Raw genomic sequence first — 16,583 nt, 5'->3', positions numbered from 1 at the left:
CACTTTTAGCCAATTAACAAAACTTACTTATCTTGCTATTCTACATGACTCTGGTTTGGATCAGTGGTTAAATTCCAGTTCCCATTCCCTCCTCAAATTTCCCAGTTATTTACATCCTGTTGCAGTCTTAGGCAAACTTCTTCACCATCCACTACAGTTTTTAAGAGTCATCTGCAAACTTATTCATGTGACCTACATTCTCATCCAAAGCAATCAAAGGACCTAACACCAATCTCTGCAGCACACCACGGCGATGACATTCTCCCTAATTAATAGCGTGACTTTATCATTATTTCTTATTTAATTAATTTATTATTATTCAGTTTATTATTACTGTTATGTACCCCGTAACTGGGTCACTTACCAGCAAAGATAGAGAGGTCCGTTGAAGTCTGATGGTACTATTTTTAACAGTATTTATTGATAAAAATACACAAAAATAATATCAATGCAAACATACAGATAATATACGTCGTCAATACTAAATCTAAAAGCGCGGGTATAATAATAATCAATAAGAAATAGCTCTATCGTTGTCTAGGGGATAATGTATTGTCCGATGGAAATATAAAAGTCACTCAAGTTCATTCAGGCTGCGGCTTTTGGTTGGAGAGAGAGAGATGGATTTTTAGAACTTGCCAGTTTTCCTTTTTATGATGTCGATCCTTCGAAATGTCGTTGGGGCTGGTTTCTCCTTTTTTTAGCTAAGGCCGTTCTTCCGTGGTGAGGCCCACCAATTCCGAGGCAAATGGAAAAGGACGCACGTGGGCTTTCCACCGGCTGTCGCTATTACGCTGTCACGGGATTTCTAGCGTTTCTCCTGGTGCGTCTAAAGGGGTTGTTCCCCAGACCTTCTTTTATCCTTACTCACGGGGTCTCAGATGTCAATCAGGTTGGGATGATGCCATCCCCCAACCAGCCCACGTTGCTCATTCCTTGAGGGCTTCGATGAATAGCACAGTGCTCAATACACAATTCCGTCTCCAAGAGACAATGGCCGTTTCCCATGGCTTTGTATCGCTGAGGGGCCAGGACATTCCAAACCCCTTGTGGGTTCTGCGTGTCTTTCTCTCATTTCCTGGGTCTCCTGACCTGAATTAATAGCGATCTTGCGATTCTCAAAAAGGAGGAGGCTACTTTGTACCCTTCGGCCCCTCAGAGTTGGGGCACAGTTGTAACATTACTGACATGTGAAATTTGCTGTTTGCAGCAGCAGATCAGTGCAATACAGGTTTCCCCTGCTATCTTAAGGTACAGCATTCCTATGAAACAATTTGTAAGCTGAAATGTTGTAAAGTGAAGAAGCAATTACCAATAATTTATATGGGGAAAATTTTTGAGCGTTCCCAGACCCAAAAAATAACCTACCAAATCAAACCAAATAACACAAAACCTAAAATAACAGTAACATATAGTAAAAGCAGGAATTATATGATATACAGCCTATATAAAGTAGAAATATTGTATGTACGGTGTAGTTTCACATATCAAAATCGGGAAGACAGCAAGCCAAAATTGATTTGGGGAGAGGGGGAGAGGGGGAGAGGGGGAGAGGGGGAGAGGGGGAGAGGGGGAGAGGGGGAGAGGGGGAGAGGGGGAGAGGGGGAGAGGGGGAGAGGGGGAGAGGGGGAGAGGAATTTTTTTTTTTTTTTTTTTTTAAATCGGCACATACACGCATACATATGTACATGCACACATGCGCACACGACTGCCCGCACAAGGTTTCACGGTCATGGTAGTCTTTCTCGGGGTAAACACACGTATAAAGTTGGCGTCTTTTTATCGTAAAAACAAAAATCCTCTTTGGTTAGTGAAAACAGGTACTAATGTAGGTCTTTTGTAATAGCGAGCTGTCGTAAAGTGAATGTTTGAAAAACAGGGGCCACATGGACATAAAAATTATGTTAAACTACAAGAAAAAAATTGAGCAAGCAGTGCAAGAGGGCAAAATAATGAGGTAGTGTTCATGGACCATTCAGAAATCTGATGGCACAGGGGAAGAAACTATTTCTAAAACATTTGAGTGTGTGCCTTCGGGCTCCTGTACCTCCTGCTTGATGGTAGTAATGAGATGAGGGCATGTCTTGGTTGGTGGGGGAAGGTCCTCAATAATGGATGCTTCATTCTTGATAGTGGATTGTCTAATGCCCATGATGGAACTGGCCAAGTTTACAACCCTCTGCAGTTTCTTTCCGATCCTGTGCATTGGTGCCCCCATACCATACGATGATGCTCTCCATGGTACATCTGTAGAAATTTGCAGAAATCTTTGGCGACATACCAAATCTCCTCAAACTCCTAATGAAACATAACTGCTGACATGCTTTCTTTGTAATTGCATCAAGATGTTGGACCCAGGATAGATCTTCAGAGATGTTGACACCCAGGAACTTGAAGCCGCTCACCCTTGAGCCCCTTGATGAGGACTGGCAAGTGTTGTCCCAAATTCCCCTCCTGAAGTCCACATCAAAAGTAACACCAGTTCAACACATCAGATCTTCCAAGCTGCCTGTCATGCCATTGCCTATGTGTTTGCTTGCTTCAACCTTCTCATCTGCTGCACTGCTTCTCGAGTCCCATCTGTTATCGGATGAGCTCAAACTCTGGGAATTGAGCCACCCAAGGATTTAGAAATCTGAGCCAACTACAAAATATTCTCTTCAATGGAGGAGAAATCATCAGAATAGCACATTTAACAACAGAGGAAACAAGAGAGCACAGAGCCAAAAATTAACTCTGCAACCAGCTTTGGAACATTTCAGTACAGACACACAAAAAGAACACAGGAATTCTGAAATAAAACAAAGTCAAGATGGTGCTAAACGGCGACTCCTTTGCTTGCATCTTCGGAAACAGCTCTATTTCCATCTTTAATATCTTTACTTTTCCCTTTCAGGGTTCTTTTGAAGACCCTGACCTAGAGTTACATGCTGATTTCGGTTCTTTGCGGGAATGGGACCCGTTCTTGGGGGTTTCAGGACTAGATGTTGTTTGGCACGTCAACAGTTCAGCCTGGGAGTCCAGCTTGGATTTGGAAGCCTAAGATCTTGGGGCTCTGGAGGTGGGCGGATCAAGGGTCAGTGTTACAGCTAGAGACCCGTGTATCGTCGGGGGAGTTAGAAAATCTTCTGCCGTGTGTCCAAAAACCCGGGATCTTTCAGATCTCTGGGAACAGAGCTCAGAAAAAGTGATGTAACAGACTTTTAACATTGTAAACCAGCAAGTTGTTTGTTATGACTCCCTGCTCGCTGAGGATAAAACGAAGATGCCTCCTTCTCCCTTATTGGGGGGAGAGAGAACTTGTGGTATGTTGTATACCAAGTGAAACACAAAGTCTTTGGGATAACGGTAAGTCTGTATCTTTGCCTTTGCTTTGCTCAGGCTTGAGTGCTTGGTGGCAGCTGCTGATGCTTCTTTTTTGCTGGTGGGGGGAGGGGGATTGTTGCTCACTGCCACTTATGCGCGGGAGGGGGTATTTTGGGGTTTTTACGTTTAACTGTCTCTTTGGGGCACTCCTCTGTTTGGACAGAGAAACAGTTAAATGTTTCGCATCAAAGGCCTTTTATTGGAACCATGCTTCAGAATTTGATCAAAGGTTGTCTATTTGAAACGCTAACACTCTAGCCTAACTGGTCGAGTATTTCCAGCAGTTTCTGGGAATACAGCAAGGGAGGAAAGGCACTGCACTCAGACAGTGGTGAGGGTGGTGGAGACAAAATAAACAACTATTATGCCACTTCACAGATTAATATTCATTTATTTTATTTCTTACATCCAATGGAGTAAAGCTCTTTATGTTGTGTCTCCATCGCAATGTAAATGCAATAAAGAGGAGAAATGTGGAGGGCATATTGCCCCAACACTAAAATTGCATACATAATTGTTTTATATACATGTACAGTCAGATATGCAATCAGGTCAATGTGTATTGATGAATCTGTTGGCCTGGTGAAAGAAGCTGTCCTGGAGCCCGATGGTCCTGGCCTTAATGCTGCCGTACCGTTTGCCAGATTATAGCCGCTGAAACAATTTGCGGTTCAGCTGTCTAGAATGGCTGGAGTCCCTGATGATCCTCCGGGCCCTTTTTACTGACCTGTACAGATTATACAGATCTCAGGAATTAGTCCCTACAATGGCTGGAGTCCCTGATGATCCTCCGGGCCCTTTTTACTGACCTGTACAGATTATACAGATCTCAGGAATTAGTCCCTACAATGCCCAACTACCAGAATAACAAACCAAAAATCTGACATTCATGGTCATTCAATCCACTGGTCACAGCTTGAAAACATTAGTCTCGTTTACTCAAGACTCTACTTCTATGATGTTATTGCAAGATGGGGCCTGCAAACAATGTGACCAATAATGTCCTGCAGACTGTTCACAAAACTGCTATTTTACTACTCTAATGCTCTTCCCTGGACAACATCGGTGGCGTGGAGAGGGGAGACTTGCAGCTTGGGCAACTGCCGGTCTTCCATTAAAAAAAAACTTTGCCCAGGATTGCACTCCAAGGTGTAAATCCATGGTCTATCGAAACTAACGGAGGCCTACACTACACACACACATTTTACTACTACTTCTTCCAAATGCATTGCTACTACTAAGCTGCAGGTGATTGGAACCTGAGAGTTACATTTTGATGGTGTGTTCTTGGGCTGATTAAGTGATCTGGCTAGCTGCCATGAGAGGAAAATGTAGGAGCCTTGGGTTTCATGCTGCAAGCATTGATTGGCATTTTGAGTGACTGAGGTTCATGATGCATATATTTCTGGATTCTGGTTACTTTTTGTTGTTTTTCAGCAGTTTGTTTGGGATGATCGATACAGACTGGGGCACTTCAGCAAAGAATGGCTCTGCGTGCAGCCTGCAGTGGTGAGTGGCGCAGCGCTGAACACCACTAGACTCCTGGTTTGAAGTGGCTCAGTTTTCGCCATTTGTACAATGTGTTTTTCTTTCTCATGTTGGGCATTAGATTTTTCCTTGAATGGGTTCTATCGTGTTTCTTTGTTTCATGGCTGCCCATAGGAGGGCAAATCTTAGAGTTGTAATTTATTGTAAATGAAAAAGATCAGGGTTACAGCTAAAGACGTTTATAAAACATCTAATCACCCTCCTCACCATGGCTTGATACCACCTCTGGTGAAATCCCAGTCACAACATTGCACAGTGGTCAGCATAATGCTATGATAGTGCCAGTGACCTGGGTTTAATTCCTGCCACTGCCCATAAGTAGTTTGTATGTTTCCTCCAGGTGATGTTTTCCACCCACATTCCAAAGACACATGGGTTAATAAGTTGTGGGCATGCTGTGCTGGTGTCAGAAGTATGGCGACACTTGAGGGCTGTCCCAACACATCCTTGGGCTGTGTTGCTCATTGACACAAATGTCACATTTCACTGGATGTTTTGATGTCCATGTGACAAATAAAACTAATCTTTATTGAGTAACTGACTTCAACACAAAGTGGGGCAGAAAATGAGACAACTAACCTCTAATACCACAGAACAGGAAAAACAAAATCAATGAGAAAAAAACAATATAGGTTGTGCTCCCTGTCTAACAGGAACTGAGTAATCAAAGTTAGACTCCTGAATAAACTGTGCTATAAAAAGGTGCTCCGGAGACATTGAAGGTCATTATACTGGCACTACCTGATACTCGTCATCACAACTCTTAACAGCATGAAAGTGTGTGGCTACTGCAGAAATGACTACACAGTTTACTCCTGAGTGTACACCAAAAATCAGTATGCATCCCCTGAAACCTTTTAACTCGGAGCAGAAACCTCATCCCCTTATCAACATCAGCCATACTTCTTATCCCAGCAAGAACCAGTACATATTGCATTCCGTTCAGCAAGTGTTCTCCAGCATTTAGAAGATTGGAAATTGGAAATTAGAATCAATAATTTGGAAAAGAGCTTCAGCATATAGGAAACAAACATGACAAGATAAAATACATACGTAGTAGTTGTATAAGACTTTGGTTAGGAAGCAACTTGAGCACAACATGCAGTTCTCATTGATCCATTCTAGTAAGGATTGGGAGGATGCAGAAGTTTACGAGGATGATGCCTGGATTGGAGGGTCAGCAACAAGGAGAGGATGGACAGACAAGGATCGTTTCCCCTGGAGCATCAGAGGCTGTAGGGAGACCTGATGAAATAAGATGCATTGAGACAACCTGAATCTTTTATCCAGAGTAGAAATGTTAAATACTCAAAGGTGTTGCTCTGACACAGGGGAAATCTAAAGGGGATGTGTAGGGTATGTTTTCTTTCAGAAAGACAGATTGACATGTGCCTGGAGCCTTCTGCCAGGGCAGATACAGTGCAATAGTGGAGTTCATGAGGCTTTGAGAGAGACAAAAGAACATGAGAACAAAGTGATATCGATCATGTGCAGGCAGAAAGGATTAGTTAATTTAGCATCATACAAGGTGGGTCCAAAGTCCTGTTCGTGCTCTGTACTGTTCCACATCCTATGAAAATGCTAACTGTATTGTGGTCAGCATTACTGTAAAGGCAAATACAAGATATTCTACAGATGCTGGAAATCCAGAGCAATACATACAAAATGCTGGAGGAACTCAGCAGGTCAGGTAGCATCTATGGAAAGGAATAAAAAGAGTCAACATTTTGGGCTGAGACCCTTAAAACATCATTCCTTTCCATAGATGCTGCTTGACCTGTTGATTTCCTCCAGTGTTGTGTTAATCTGGATATCCAGCTTCTGGAAAATCTCTTGTGTTTACTAAGTAGAAAATGACCTCCGATACCCCAGGGCAAACGTTGTCAGAGGAGGCTCTAGACACGATAGCCTGTCTATCATGGATATCAAACCCACGTACTGGATTGCAAAGATAATGTCATAGACAAGAGAGGCTCAAAGAACTTGGACTATACTTCAGCGTATGGAGGCTTGCAGATGATTTGATCAGTTTCTACAATGATGAGATATTTGAACAAGGAACTTGTTTCAATGAGAGAGATTAGGTAAAACTCAGACAGAGGTAGGGGATGTCACAATTGTAAGTTATATGAAGACAGAACACGATTAGACTTTTGGGAGGTGGCAACTTTCATTTTAATATCTGTATAACTATTTGTGGGACAAACTGGTAATTCACCAAATTTCTTCAAGCCAGAGCCATTTCAGGCTGTTACACCTTGTTTGAAGTGACAAGAGACTGGAAGGATAGGGTTAAAAGGTTAAAGAAAATAAATTCCTATTTATTTTCTTCTCTCCTCACCCCACCTTCTCTCCAGTTTGGTTTTTATCCATTCTCTTTTTAGATAAAAATCTAGAAGCATGTCCCACCAGGCTCAAGAACAGCTTCTATCCTACTGTTATAAGACCAATTGAAGAACAATATACATAGTTATTCTGTTATTGTTATTGGCATCACATCCTCCACCTGAAGGTCAAGATGTGCAAGGAAACAGCATCTTGGACAAATTTCCAAGTCACACCCTGCCCCAGCTTGGAATTTATGGCTATGGAGAACTCCATGTCCAGCAGTATTGTGAAGAATTCTTTTGAGTTCGAGATAGCTCACTAATACTTTTGTTGAGGGCAGTCAGGCGTGGAAACAAATGTTAGCTTTGCTGGCAACACCACCCTTCAAAAACATTACAGAAGCCCACACGTGTCAGGATGATGCACAAGTTCTCAAACTACTGGAAAGCTTCCAGCTGGTTGGAAGCATATCTAATTCTGCTACCAGCTCCTGACCAATAGACCACAACGAGCAAGAAGCAGCAACAGCAATAAGGATCCAGTTGCAGAGTATTGCAAGAAACAGCAGAGAGTTGTGAACACATCTCGTAACGTCACAGGAACCAACCTCCCCTCTATGCAGGTCTAAACTTCTCACTGCCTTGGTAAAGCAGCCAGCATAACCAAAGGCTCCACCCACCAAAGACATTCTCTCTTCTCCTCTTTCCCATCAGGCAGAAGAAACAAAAGCCTGAAAGCACGTTGTTGTAATGTGAGTATTATTAAAAGTAAGTTAATACTAATTGGGAAGCTGTTGGTAGCAAGAGGTGGGATCCGGGGTTGGCGGGGTCTTTACTTCCGCTCTTTTTACTCCCAGTATGCATTGTATATAGTTCCCCCACCCATGCCGCACGAGGTACCTGGAAGCCTCTGTATTGTAAATATCATTTGCCGTCCCAGATAAAGATGCTCTTTTGGCCATCAAGTTGTCGAGTGGTCTTTTTGTGAAGTAGAAGTTACCACACACATACTACCAGGCTCAAGGATAGCTTCTATATGGGATCACTATTATCATTCTTGAATGCAGCTCTTGTAAGACCTCTCAATCCACCTCACTATGTTCTCACACCTTATCGTTTACCTATACACTGCTCTTTTTTGGGTCACTTTTACACATTTTTCTGAACAAACATTGAAGACAAACTTTTCACTGTAACTTGGTACATGTGACAATAACAAACCAATACCAATTTTCTTCCTTTTCTCAGGATATTTCACAGGCATAGGGAGAAGTTCTGATACACATGACATCACTCACATAGGCCTGACCATAGCCCACTATTTGGTCATTCCAAACCATTTTTTAAAAAAAATGTTTATCCAGTTATACTTTTAATATCTCTCCAGGACAGCATCTCTGATAATGCAGCACCCCTTCAAAAGTGTATTGCAAATAGATCTTTGGTGGTTTAAGTTACTTGTTTAAACCAGGCTTTGAAATGGCCCTGCACCCAGTTTCAATTCCTGTGTGTGTGGCACAGCAATTTGTGATTTCCTCTGGTTTATCGGCAGCAGCACATGACACATTCAAGCCTAAACACAGGCTGATCTAAAGCAGGTTTATTCATCCAGAAGAGTAAGTGTGCAAGCTCTTCTGTACCAGCTGACCCAAACATCAGAGGGTGAATCTGGAACTATGTTGGTCTGCCCAAGTATGGAATCATGACATTTACAGAAAAAAAAATTAGAAAGTTGGTAAATTATTTTTTAAAAAGAAAGAATATCAGTTTCCCCCAATGGCAAATTTTTGAGCCACTCAAGTACCAAAACACCTTAAAAAAAGTGCAGTTGATATTCTTCTCATTTTATTCAGCCGCAGGCATTGGTAGGTTCAATATTTAGAGTTATTAACTGGAGATAAATCCTTGGTCTTTAGGACAGGGTTAAGCTCAGCTGTGATGCCCTCCATGGTTAAAGAGTCGACAAATCAGTAGCATAGATTTAAAGTTCAAAGTAAAATTTATCAATGTTGATGTCATTATATACGACCGAGATTCATTTTCTTGTTGGCATTTATAGCAGAACAAAGAATAATAGAATGCGTGAATAACTACACACCGTGTGCAAAACAAGATTAACTGTGCAAGTGCAAATAAAAATAATAAACAAGTACATAGATAATACAGAGAACATAAGTTGTGGAGTTCTTAAAAGCAAATCCACATGTTGTGGAATCAGTTCAGAGTGTGGCGAGTGAAGTTATCTAGACTGGTTCGGGTGTCATGGACAGCACAGAAACAAACCCTTTGGCCCATCGAATCCACGCTGAAACCATTTAAAATGCCTACTTTCATCAACCTGCACTGGGATCATAGCCCTCCATACCCCCACTATCCACGTACCTATTCAAACTTCTCTTAAACAATGAAATCAAGCTTGTATGCACCACTTGCACTGGCAGCTCGTTCCAGACTCACATGACCCTCTGAGTGAAGTTTCTCCTCATATTCCCCTTAAATTCTTAACCCATGACCTCTAGTTGAAGAATCACACAATCTCAGTGGAAAAAGCCTGCTTGCATTTACCTCATCCATACCCCTCATAATTCTGTACACCTCTATCAAATCTCCCCTCAATCTTCTATGTCCTAAGGAATACAGTCCTAACCTATTCAATCTTTTCTTATAACTCAGATCCTGCGGATCTGGCAACAACCATATAAATTTTCTCTGTACTTTTTCAACCTTATTTACATCTTTCCTGGAGATGGGTGACCAAAATAGCACACAATACTCCAAATTAGGCCTCACCAATATCTTATACAACTTCAATAAAACATTCCATCTACTGTACTCAATACATTGATTTATGAAGAGCAATGTGCCAAAAATTTTCTTCACTACCCTATCTACCTGTGACACCACCTTTAATGAATTATGGACCTATATTCCCAAATCCCTTTGTTCTACCACACTCCTCGGTGCCCTACCCTCGTTGGTCCTGCTGAAGTGCAACACCTCACACTTGTCTGCATTAAATTCCATCTGCTATTTTCCAGCCCATTTTTTTTCCAGCTGATGCACATCCCTCTGCAAGCCATGATAGCCATCTTCACTGTCCACTACACCCCCAATCTTGGTGTCATTCATAAACTTGCAGATCCAGTTAACCACATTATCACCCAGATCACTGATATAGATGGCAAACAAAGGACCCAGCACTGATCGCTGCAGCACACCACTAGTCACAGGTCTCCAGTCAGAGGCAATCTACTACTACTCTCTGGCTTCTCGCACAAAGCAAATGTCTAATCCAATTCACCACCTCATCTTGAATGCCGAGCGACCCAACCTTCTTGACCGCCCTTCCATACAGGACCTTGTTAAATGCCTTACTGAAATCCATGTAAACAACATCCACTACCTGCCTTCAGCCACTTTCCTGGTAACTTCATCGAAAAGACCTAAGATTCATTAGACATCACTTACCACACACAAAGCCATACTGACCATCCTTATCAATTCATGTCCATCCAAATACATGATATACAGAGTCCCTTAGAATACCTTCCAATAACTTTCCAACAATTGATGTCAAGACTCACTGGTCTATAACTTCCTGATTCTGCTTAGAGCTTTTCTTAAATAGCAGAATAGCACTGGCTATCCTCCAATCCTCTGGTACCTCATCTGTCGTTAAGGATGATTTAAATATCTCTGCTAGGGTCCTGGAAATTTCTGCACTTGGGTCTGAGGGAACACCTTGCTAGGCCATGGGAATTTATCCACCCTGATTTGCCTCAGGATAGCAAACAGTTCCTCCTCTGTAATCTGTACAGAGTCAATGAAGTTGATGCCACTTTGCCTCATTGCTATAGACTGTGTCCATTTCCTGAGTAAATACAGATTAAAAAAAACTTTTCTGTTTTGGCTCCACACATGGATCATTCTGGTCTTCCAGAGGACCAATTTTGTTCCTTTTGCTCTTAACATATCTGTGGAATGCCTTAGGATTCTCCTTCACCTTGTCTGCCAGAGCAACTTCATACCTTCTTTCAGCCCTGCTGATTTCCGTTTTAAGTGTTATTTTGCATTTCTTATACTTCATAAGCACCTCATTTGTTCCTACTTGCCTATACCTACTATGCACCCTTTTTTTCTTAACCAGGGTCTCAATATTTCTTGAAAACCAAAGTTCCCTATACTTGTTCTCTTTACCTTTTACTCTGACAGGCACATACAATCTTCGTACTCTCAAAATTTCACTTCTGAAGGCTTCCCTCTTGCCAAGTACACCTTTATCAGGAAGCAGCCTGTCCCAGTCCACACTTGCCAGATCTTTACTGACACCATCAAAATTGGCCCCTTTCCAATTTAGAATCTCAACCCATGGACCAGACCTATCTTTTTGCATACTTACTTTGAAAGTAATGGCATCGTGGTCACTAGATGCAAAGTGCTCCCTACACAAAATTTCTGTCACCTGCCCTAATTGCAGATCCAGTATCACACTCCTTATCATTGGGACTTCTATATATTGATTAAGGAAACTTTCCTCAACACATTTGACAAACTACATCCCATCTAGTATGGAATTCCCAGTCAATATGTGGAAAGTTAAAACCACCTACTATAACAAATATTGAGTATTGAATATTGAATATTGAGCTACCAGTCCTGCCCCTCCTGCAACCAAGTCTCACTAATGGATACATCATCATAATTCCAGGTGTTGATCCATGCCCTGACCCACCTGCCTTTCCTACGATACTTGTTGCTTTGAAATACAGGAATCTCAGGACACTAGTCGCACCATGCTCAACCTTTCGATTTCTGACTTTGCCTGAGGTCTTACCAACATCTGTCTCCACAACCTCTCTACTAACTGTTCTGGAACTCAAGTTCCCATCCCCCCACAACTCTAGCTTAAACCCCACCTTGCATCATTAGCAAGCCTTCCCACTAGGATATAGTCCCCCTTCCAGTTCAGGTGCAAATCATCCCTTTTGTATAGGTCCTACCTCCCCTGGAAAAGAACCCAATGATCCAAAAATCTTATGCTTCTCTCCTAACTCTTTAACCATGTGTGAGACTGTATAATGTTACAATTTCTGGCCTCACTAGCACATGGCATGGGTAGCAATTCTGAGATCATAACCTTGGAGATCCTACCCTTTAACTTAGCACCTAACTCCCTATGCAGAACCTCATCACTTGTCCTACCCACCTACATGAACCACGACCTCTGGTTGTTCACCCTCCCACTTAAGAATGCTGAGGACTCAATCCGAGATATCCTGGACCCAGCACCCTGGAGGCAACATACCATCCGGGAATTTTGTTCTCACCCACAGAACCTCCTCTCTGTTCTCCTTACTAACAAATCCACTATCACCACTGCTCTCCTCTTCTCCCCACTTCACTTGTGAGTCACACAGCTAGACTCAGACCCCTTTCCTGGCTGTTACCCAGTTTGCTGTGTCCTGCACCTTAGGTGTAACTACCTCTCTACATGTCCTATCTATAACCCCTTCAGTCTCCTGAATGATCCGAAGTTCATCCAGTTCCAGCTCCAACTCCTTAACACAGATTGTTAGAAACTGCAGCTGAATGCAGTTCTCACAGGTGTAGTCAACAGGACACTGGACATTTCCCTGCCTTCCCACATCCTTCAAGAGGAGTATTCAACTATCCTACCTGGCTTGTCTATTGCTCAGCTAGATGTAAAGAAGAGGTGAAAGAAACTATCCACAGCTTTTCTTTTTTGCCCTCTTTGACTGAAGCCTCTTCACTGAAACCTTGGAGCTAGCACCTCAAAATCTTCACTCTCCATTTGCCCCCACCTTCCTTCAATTTGTTCTTGCTAATCAATCCCAAATGCTGATTAGCCACTGGTCAAAGCTCCCCCCAAAAAACTGGGTAACTGCCTTTAAAACTCGGATACTCAGTCAGCGAATCTGAGTGAATTCCATTCTCTCAAGCTTCTGATCTCTCCAATTGATCACTGGTTAAAGCTCAAGAGCCTGATGTTTAAAGGATTAAAACTGTTCCTGAATCCAGTAGTGGTGGACCCAAGGCTCCTGTCCAATAGCAGAAGCAAAACGACAGCATGGCCTGAAAGCAGGGAGTCCTTGATGATGGATGCTACATGTTCTACAGTGTACATGTGGTCAACAGTAGAAATTGCTTTTCCTGTGATGGACTGTGCCGTGTCACTTTACAATTCCAGCTTTCACTCATTAGGGTTCAATTCCCACCCCCACTGTTTGTATGGAGTTTGCATGTTTTCCCCATGACCACGTGGGTTTCCTCTGAGTGCCCCGTTTCCCTTCACATTCAAAATACATGCAGTTTAACAAGTTGTGGACATGCTTTGTTGGCACTGGAAGTGTGGCAAAACTTAGGGGATGCCCAGCACAATCTTCACTGATTTGATTTGATATAAACAACATATTTCACTGTATGTTTTGACCTACAGATGACAATTAAGCTATTCCTTAAAAGCCTACATGTAAATAATGAATGTGCAAAGTAGCTGAATACACATGCAGCTTGTGGAAACATCAACAGTAAGCTTGTGTTTTGGGGAGAAAGAAAATTGGATGAGAATTGGTTTGTCAGCATTCCAATTCAAAAGCATAGTCCTCTGCTAAATATACAATTACATTGGTAACAGCCAACTTCTTGGTCCTGCTAGGCCACAAAATCCTAGAAACTCATAGCTCATAGAAACTGAACTGGAGTTCTACAGGTGCAGGTCTGCCATTAGGAATCCTCACCTCCAAATTCCTTGGTCTTACTCTAATCTACAGACTGTTCTTAGGGAGACACAAATGAACATCAAATGCTATTGACAGGGTGAAAGATGCCCTTTGTTCTACCCAAATCTGTTACTCTGCCAGAACATTGAGACATCCTTTAAGGAATGTTGCTGACTGGCACATATCAGGCTGCAGGAGTATGTGCTGAGGGGCGCACTGAAAGCTCGTGCCGCCACCAGAAGAGCTTGGTGGAGATGGACCAAAGTGTAGGGTTCTTCCACTATTGGAGTAGGAGGGGTTAGTTCAGGGAGGAAGTCCCTCAACTATTGCGATTGCATACTACCCCAGGGACAACATCAGTGGCAACAGTACCATTAGTTTTAAGAAATGTAATTGAACACTGTGTAACATCGCCTACAAATATAAAAATGAAGAACCTAAGCAAGGTTTATTCTTGTAAATAATTTTGAATTATGAAGAGTTTATTTTGGTTAAAGATAGCTAAAAGACCCAATTCAGAAACATGTTGGAAAACGCTCCACTTGCCTGGCCACCCTGACTTGGAAATGTATCATCATTCTTTCACCATCATGGGGTCAAAATCCCTGAACTCGCTTCCCAACATCATTGAGTGGATAACTACACCTCAAGGACACCAGTGGTTCAAGAAGCAGCTCACCACTACCTTCTCAGTTTGGGTTGAATAATTAGTTTTTGGCTACATACTAATGCATGTTTTTTGTGTTGGCCTTCAGAAAACAAGGAGTTCTCACCATCTTTAACATTCTTTAGAATTGAATCTGCAATAGCAGATCAAGGCAGAACCCCACCAATATGTTCACAGGGTAATTATGATGGGCCTTGCTGGAGATACCCACAATCCATTACTGAGAGAAATGTGGCACAGATACCTACTGTACTTGTAAAAAAAAAATGCACTTCAGCCACTAAAGGAAGACATGCATGACAAATAAGGCAAGATAATAAATGTGGTTTCTACACGTTTCCGCTTCTCAGTTGAACAAGTTTTCATTTTGAAAGGAGTTTGAAAAAATGCAAAGGCATGTATTATATTAACAGTTGTAAACCATGTAACCACATCCTTAGTTAGTCGATTGAAGAAAGATGGACAATTTTGTACTTCAGAAATGTAAATTTTGGTCGTACACTAGGAACTTGAATTGTACACAATTCAAGCATTCAGCTGAACATTTGTGCCAGCGTTTAATGCTTCACACAGACCTCCACCCTCTTAATCCTAAATAAGCGATTTTATTTCTCCCTCATATTCTTGTCCTCCTAATACACATCCGTTCTTCTTCACGCAGGAAAGCATTCAACATTCTAATGAAAAGAGATTTGTCCAAACTCCCTGAAGCCCCAATAAGTCTGCTACATCATTTTTCAAACTGATTCATAAAAGTGCTGCTTCCACCAGTTCTGCTCTTTTCTCATGCCAAAATGAAAATAAAGAAACAATCTGCATTTATAAAGTGTCTTTCATAACCTTGGGATATTTCTACACTCACAAATATATACAGATGTACCATGGAGTGCATTTTAACTGGCTGCATCACTATCTGGTATGGGGGTTTATGGGGGCAGTGGTTGGTGGCTACTGCATAGGTTCAAAATAAGCTGCAGAGTGTTGTAAACGCAGTCAGCTCCATCATGGGCACTAGCCTTCATAGTACCCAGGACATCCTCAAGGAACGATGCCTCAGAAAGGTGGCGTCCATCATTAAGGAACCCCATCACCCAGGTCATGTCTTGTTCTCATTGCTACCATCAATGTTGTGGTACAGGAGTCTGAAGGCACTCACTCAACAATTCAGAAACAGCTCCTTCCCCTCTGCCATCCAATTTCTGAATGGACTTTGAACCATATACATATACTACCTCACTACATTTTTTTCGTATTTGTTTTTGCACTACTTATTTACATGTAAACTATTGTAAACATGTAAACAGCATTGTACTGCTGCTGTAAAGAACAAATTTCATGACACGTTAGTGATTCTAAACCTGATTCTGATATCCTAAAGCACTTGCAATCCAATGAAATATTAGAAAATTGACTGGATGCTGCATACACAGAATATTCACACGAACAACTAAAGTAAAAGACTCAGAAATCAGTTTGAGAATAAGTATTCTTCAGAGTTACGGAAAGAACATCCCCGACCTTATTCATATAAGGCTTCAACCTCCACTTCTTGTCTCATTCTCTATGCTTCACTACCTCACGGAATTTTATAAAACCGTGAGAGGTAGACAAGCCGTTGCCTTTTCCTCAGGGTTGGGGAGTCCAGAACTAGAGGGCACAGATACAAACTAAGAAGGGAGAAATCAGACCCAAAAGGTAACATTCTTACACAGAGTTGTGAGCCCCTGAAATAAGCTGTCAGAGGGAGAGGTTGAGGCTGGTACAAATGCAACATTTAAGAGACATATGGACAGGTTCATAGAGGGAGAAATGTGCAGGAACTGGAAAGGAGGATGCTGTGGCTGGCATGGACCAGTTGTGCCAAAGGGCCTGTTTCCACACTATTACTCTATAGGGAAAACAGTAAAAGTATATTCTTAAGATTGCTCAAAATAA

At 42.0% G+C, this 16,583-nt stretch overlaps 1 protein-coding gene across 3 annotated transcripts in view; it reads right to left on the bottom strand.

Moving 5' to 3' along the window:
• crlf3 (cytokine receptor-like factor 3) overlaps positions 1-16,583 on the bottom strand; it is an 86,616-nt gene that overhangs the window by 54,552 nt on the left and 15,481 nt on the right. Inside the window, exon 1 of one of the 3 annotated variants that reach the window (XM_073026451.1) lies at positions 5,968-6,117. The exons of the other annotated variants lie outside the window; for them this stretch is intronic. Coding sequence (XP_072882552.1) covers positions 5,968-6,015 — 48 coding nt within the window. The 5' untranslated portion in view covers positions 6,016-6,117. Of the gene's footprint in view, positions 1-5,967; positions 6,118-16,583 lie in introns of those variants that run through there. 3 annotated transcript variants of the gene reach the window in all.

Source organism: Hemitrygon akajei, chromosome 22, assembly GCF_048418815.1.
Source record: "Hemitrygon akajei chromosome 22, sHemAka1.3, whole genome shotgun sequence".
In the NCBI taxonomy this organism is placed as follows: domain Eukaryota; kingdom Metazoa; phylum Chordata; class Chondrichthyes; order Myliobatiformes; family Dasyatidae; genus Hemitrygon; species Hemitrygon akajei.
This window is presented reverse-complemented; position numbering and strand designations above follow the sequence as displayed.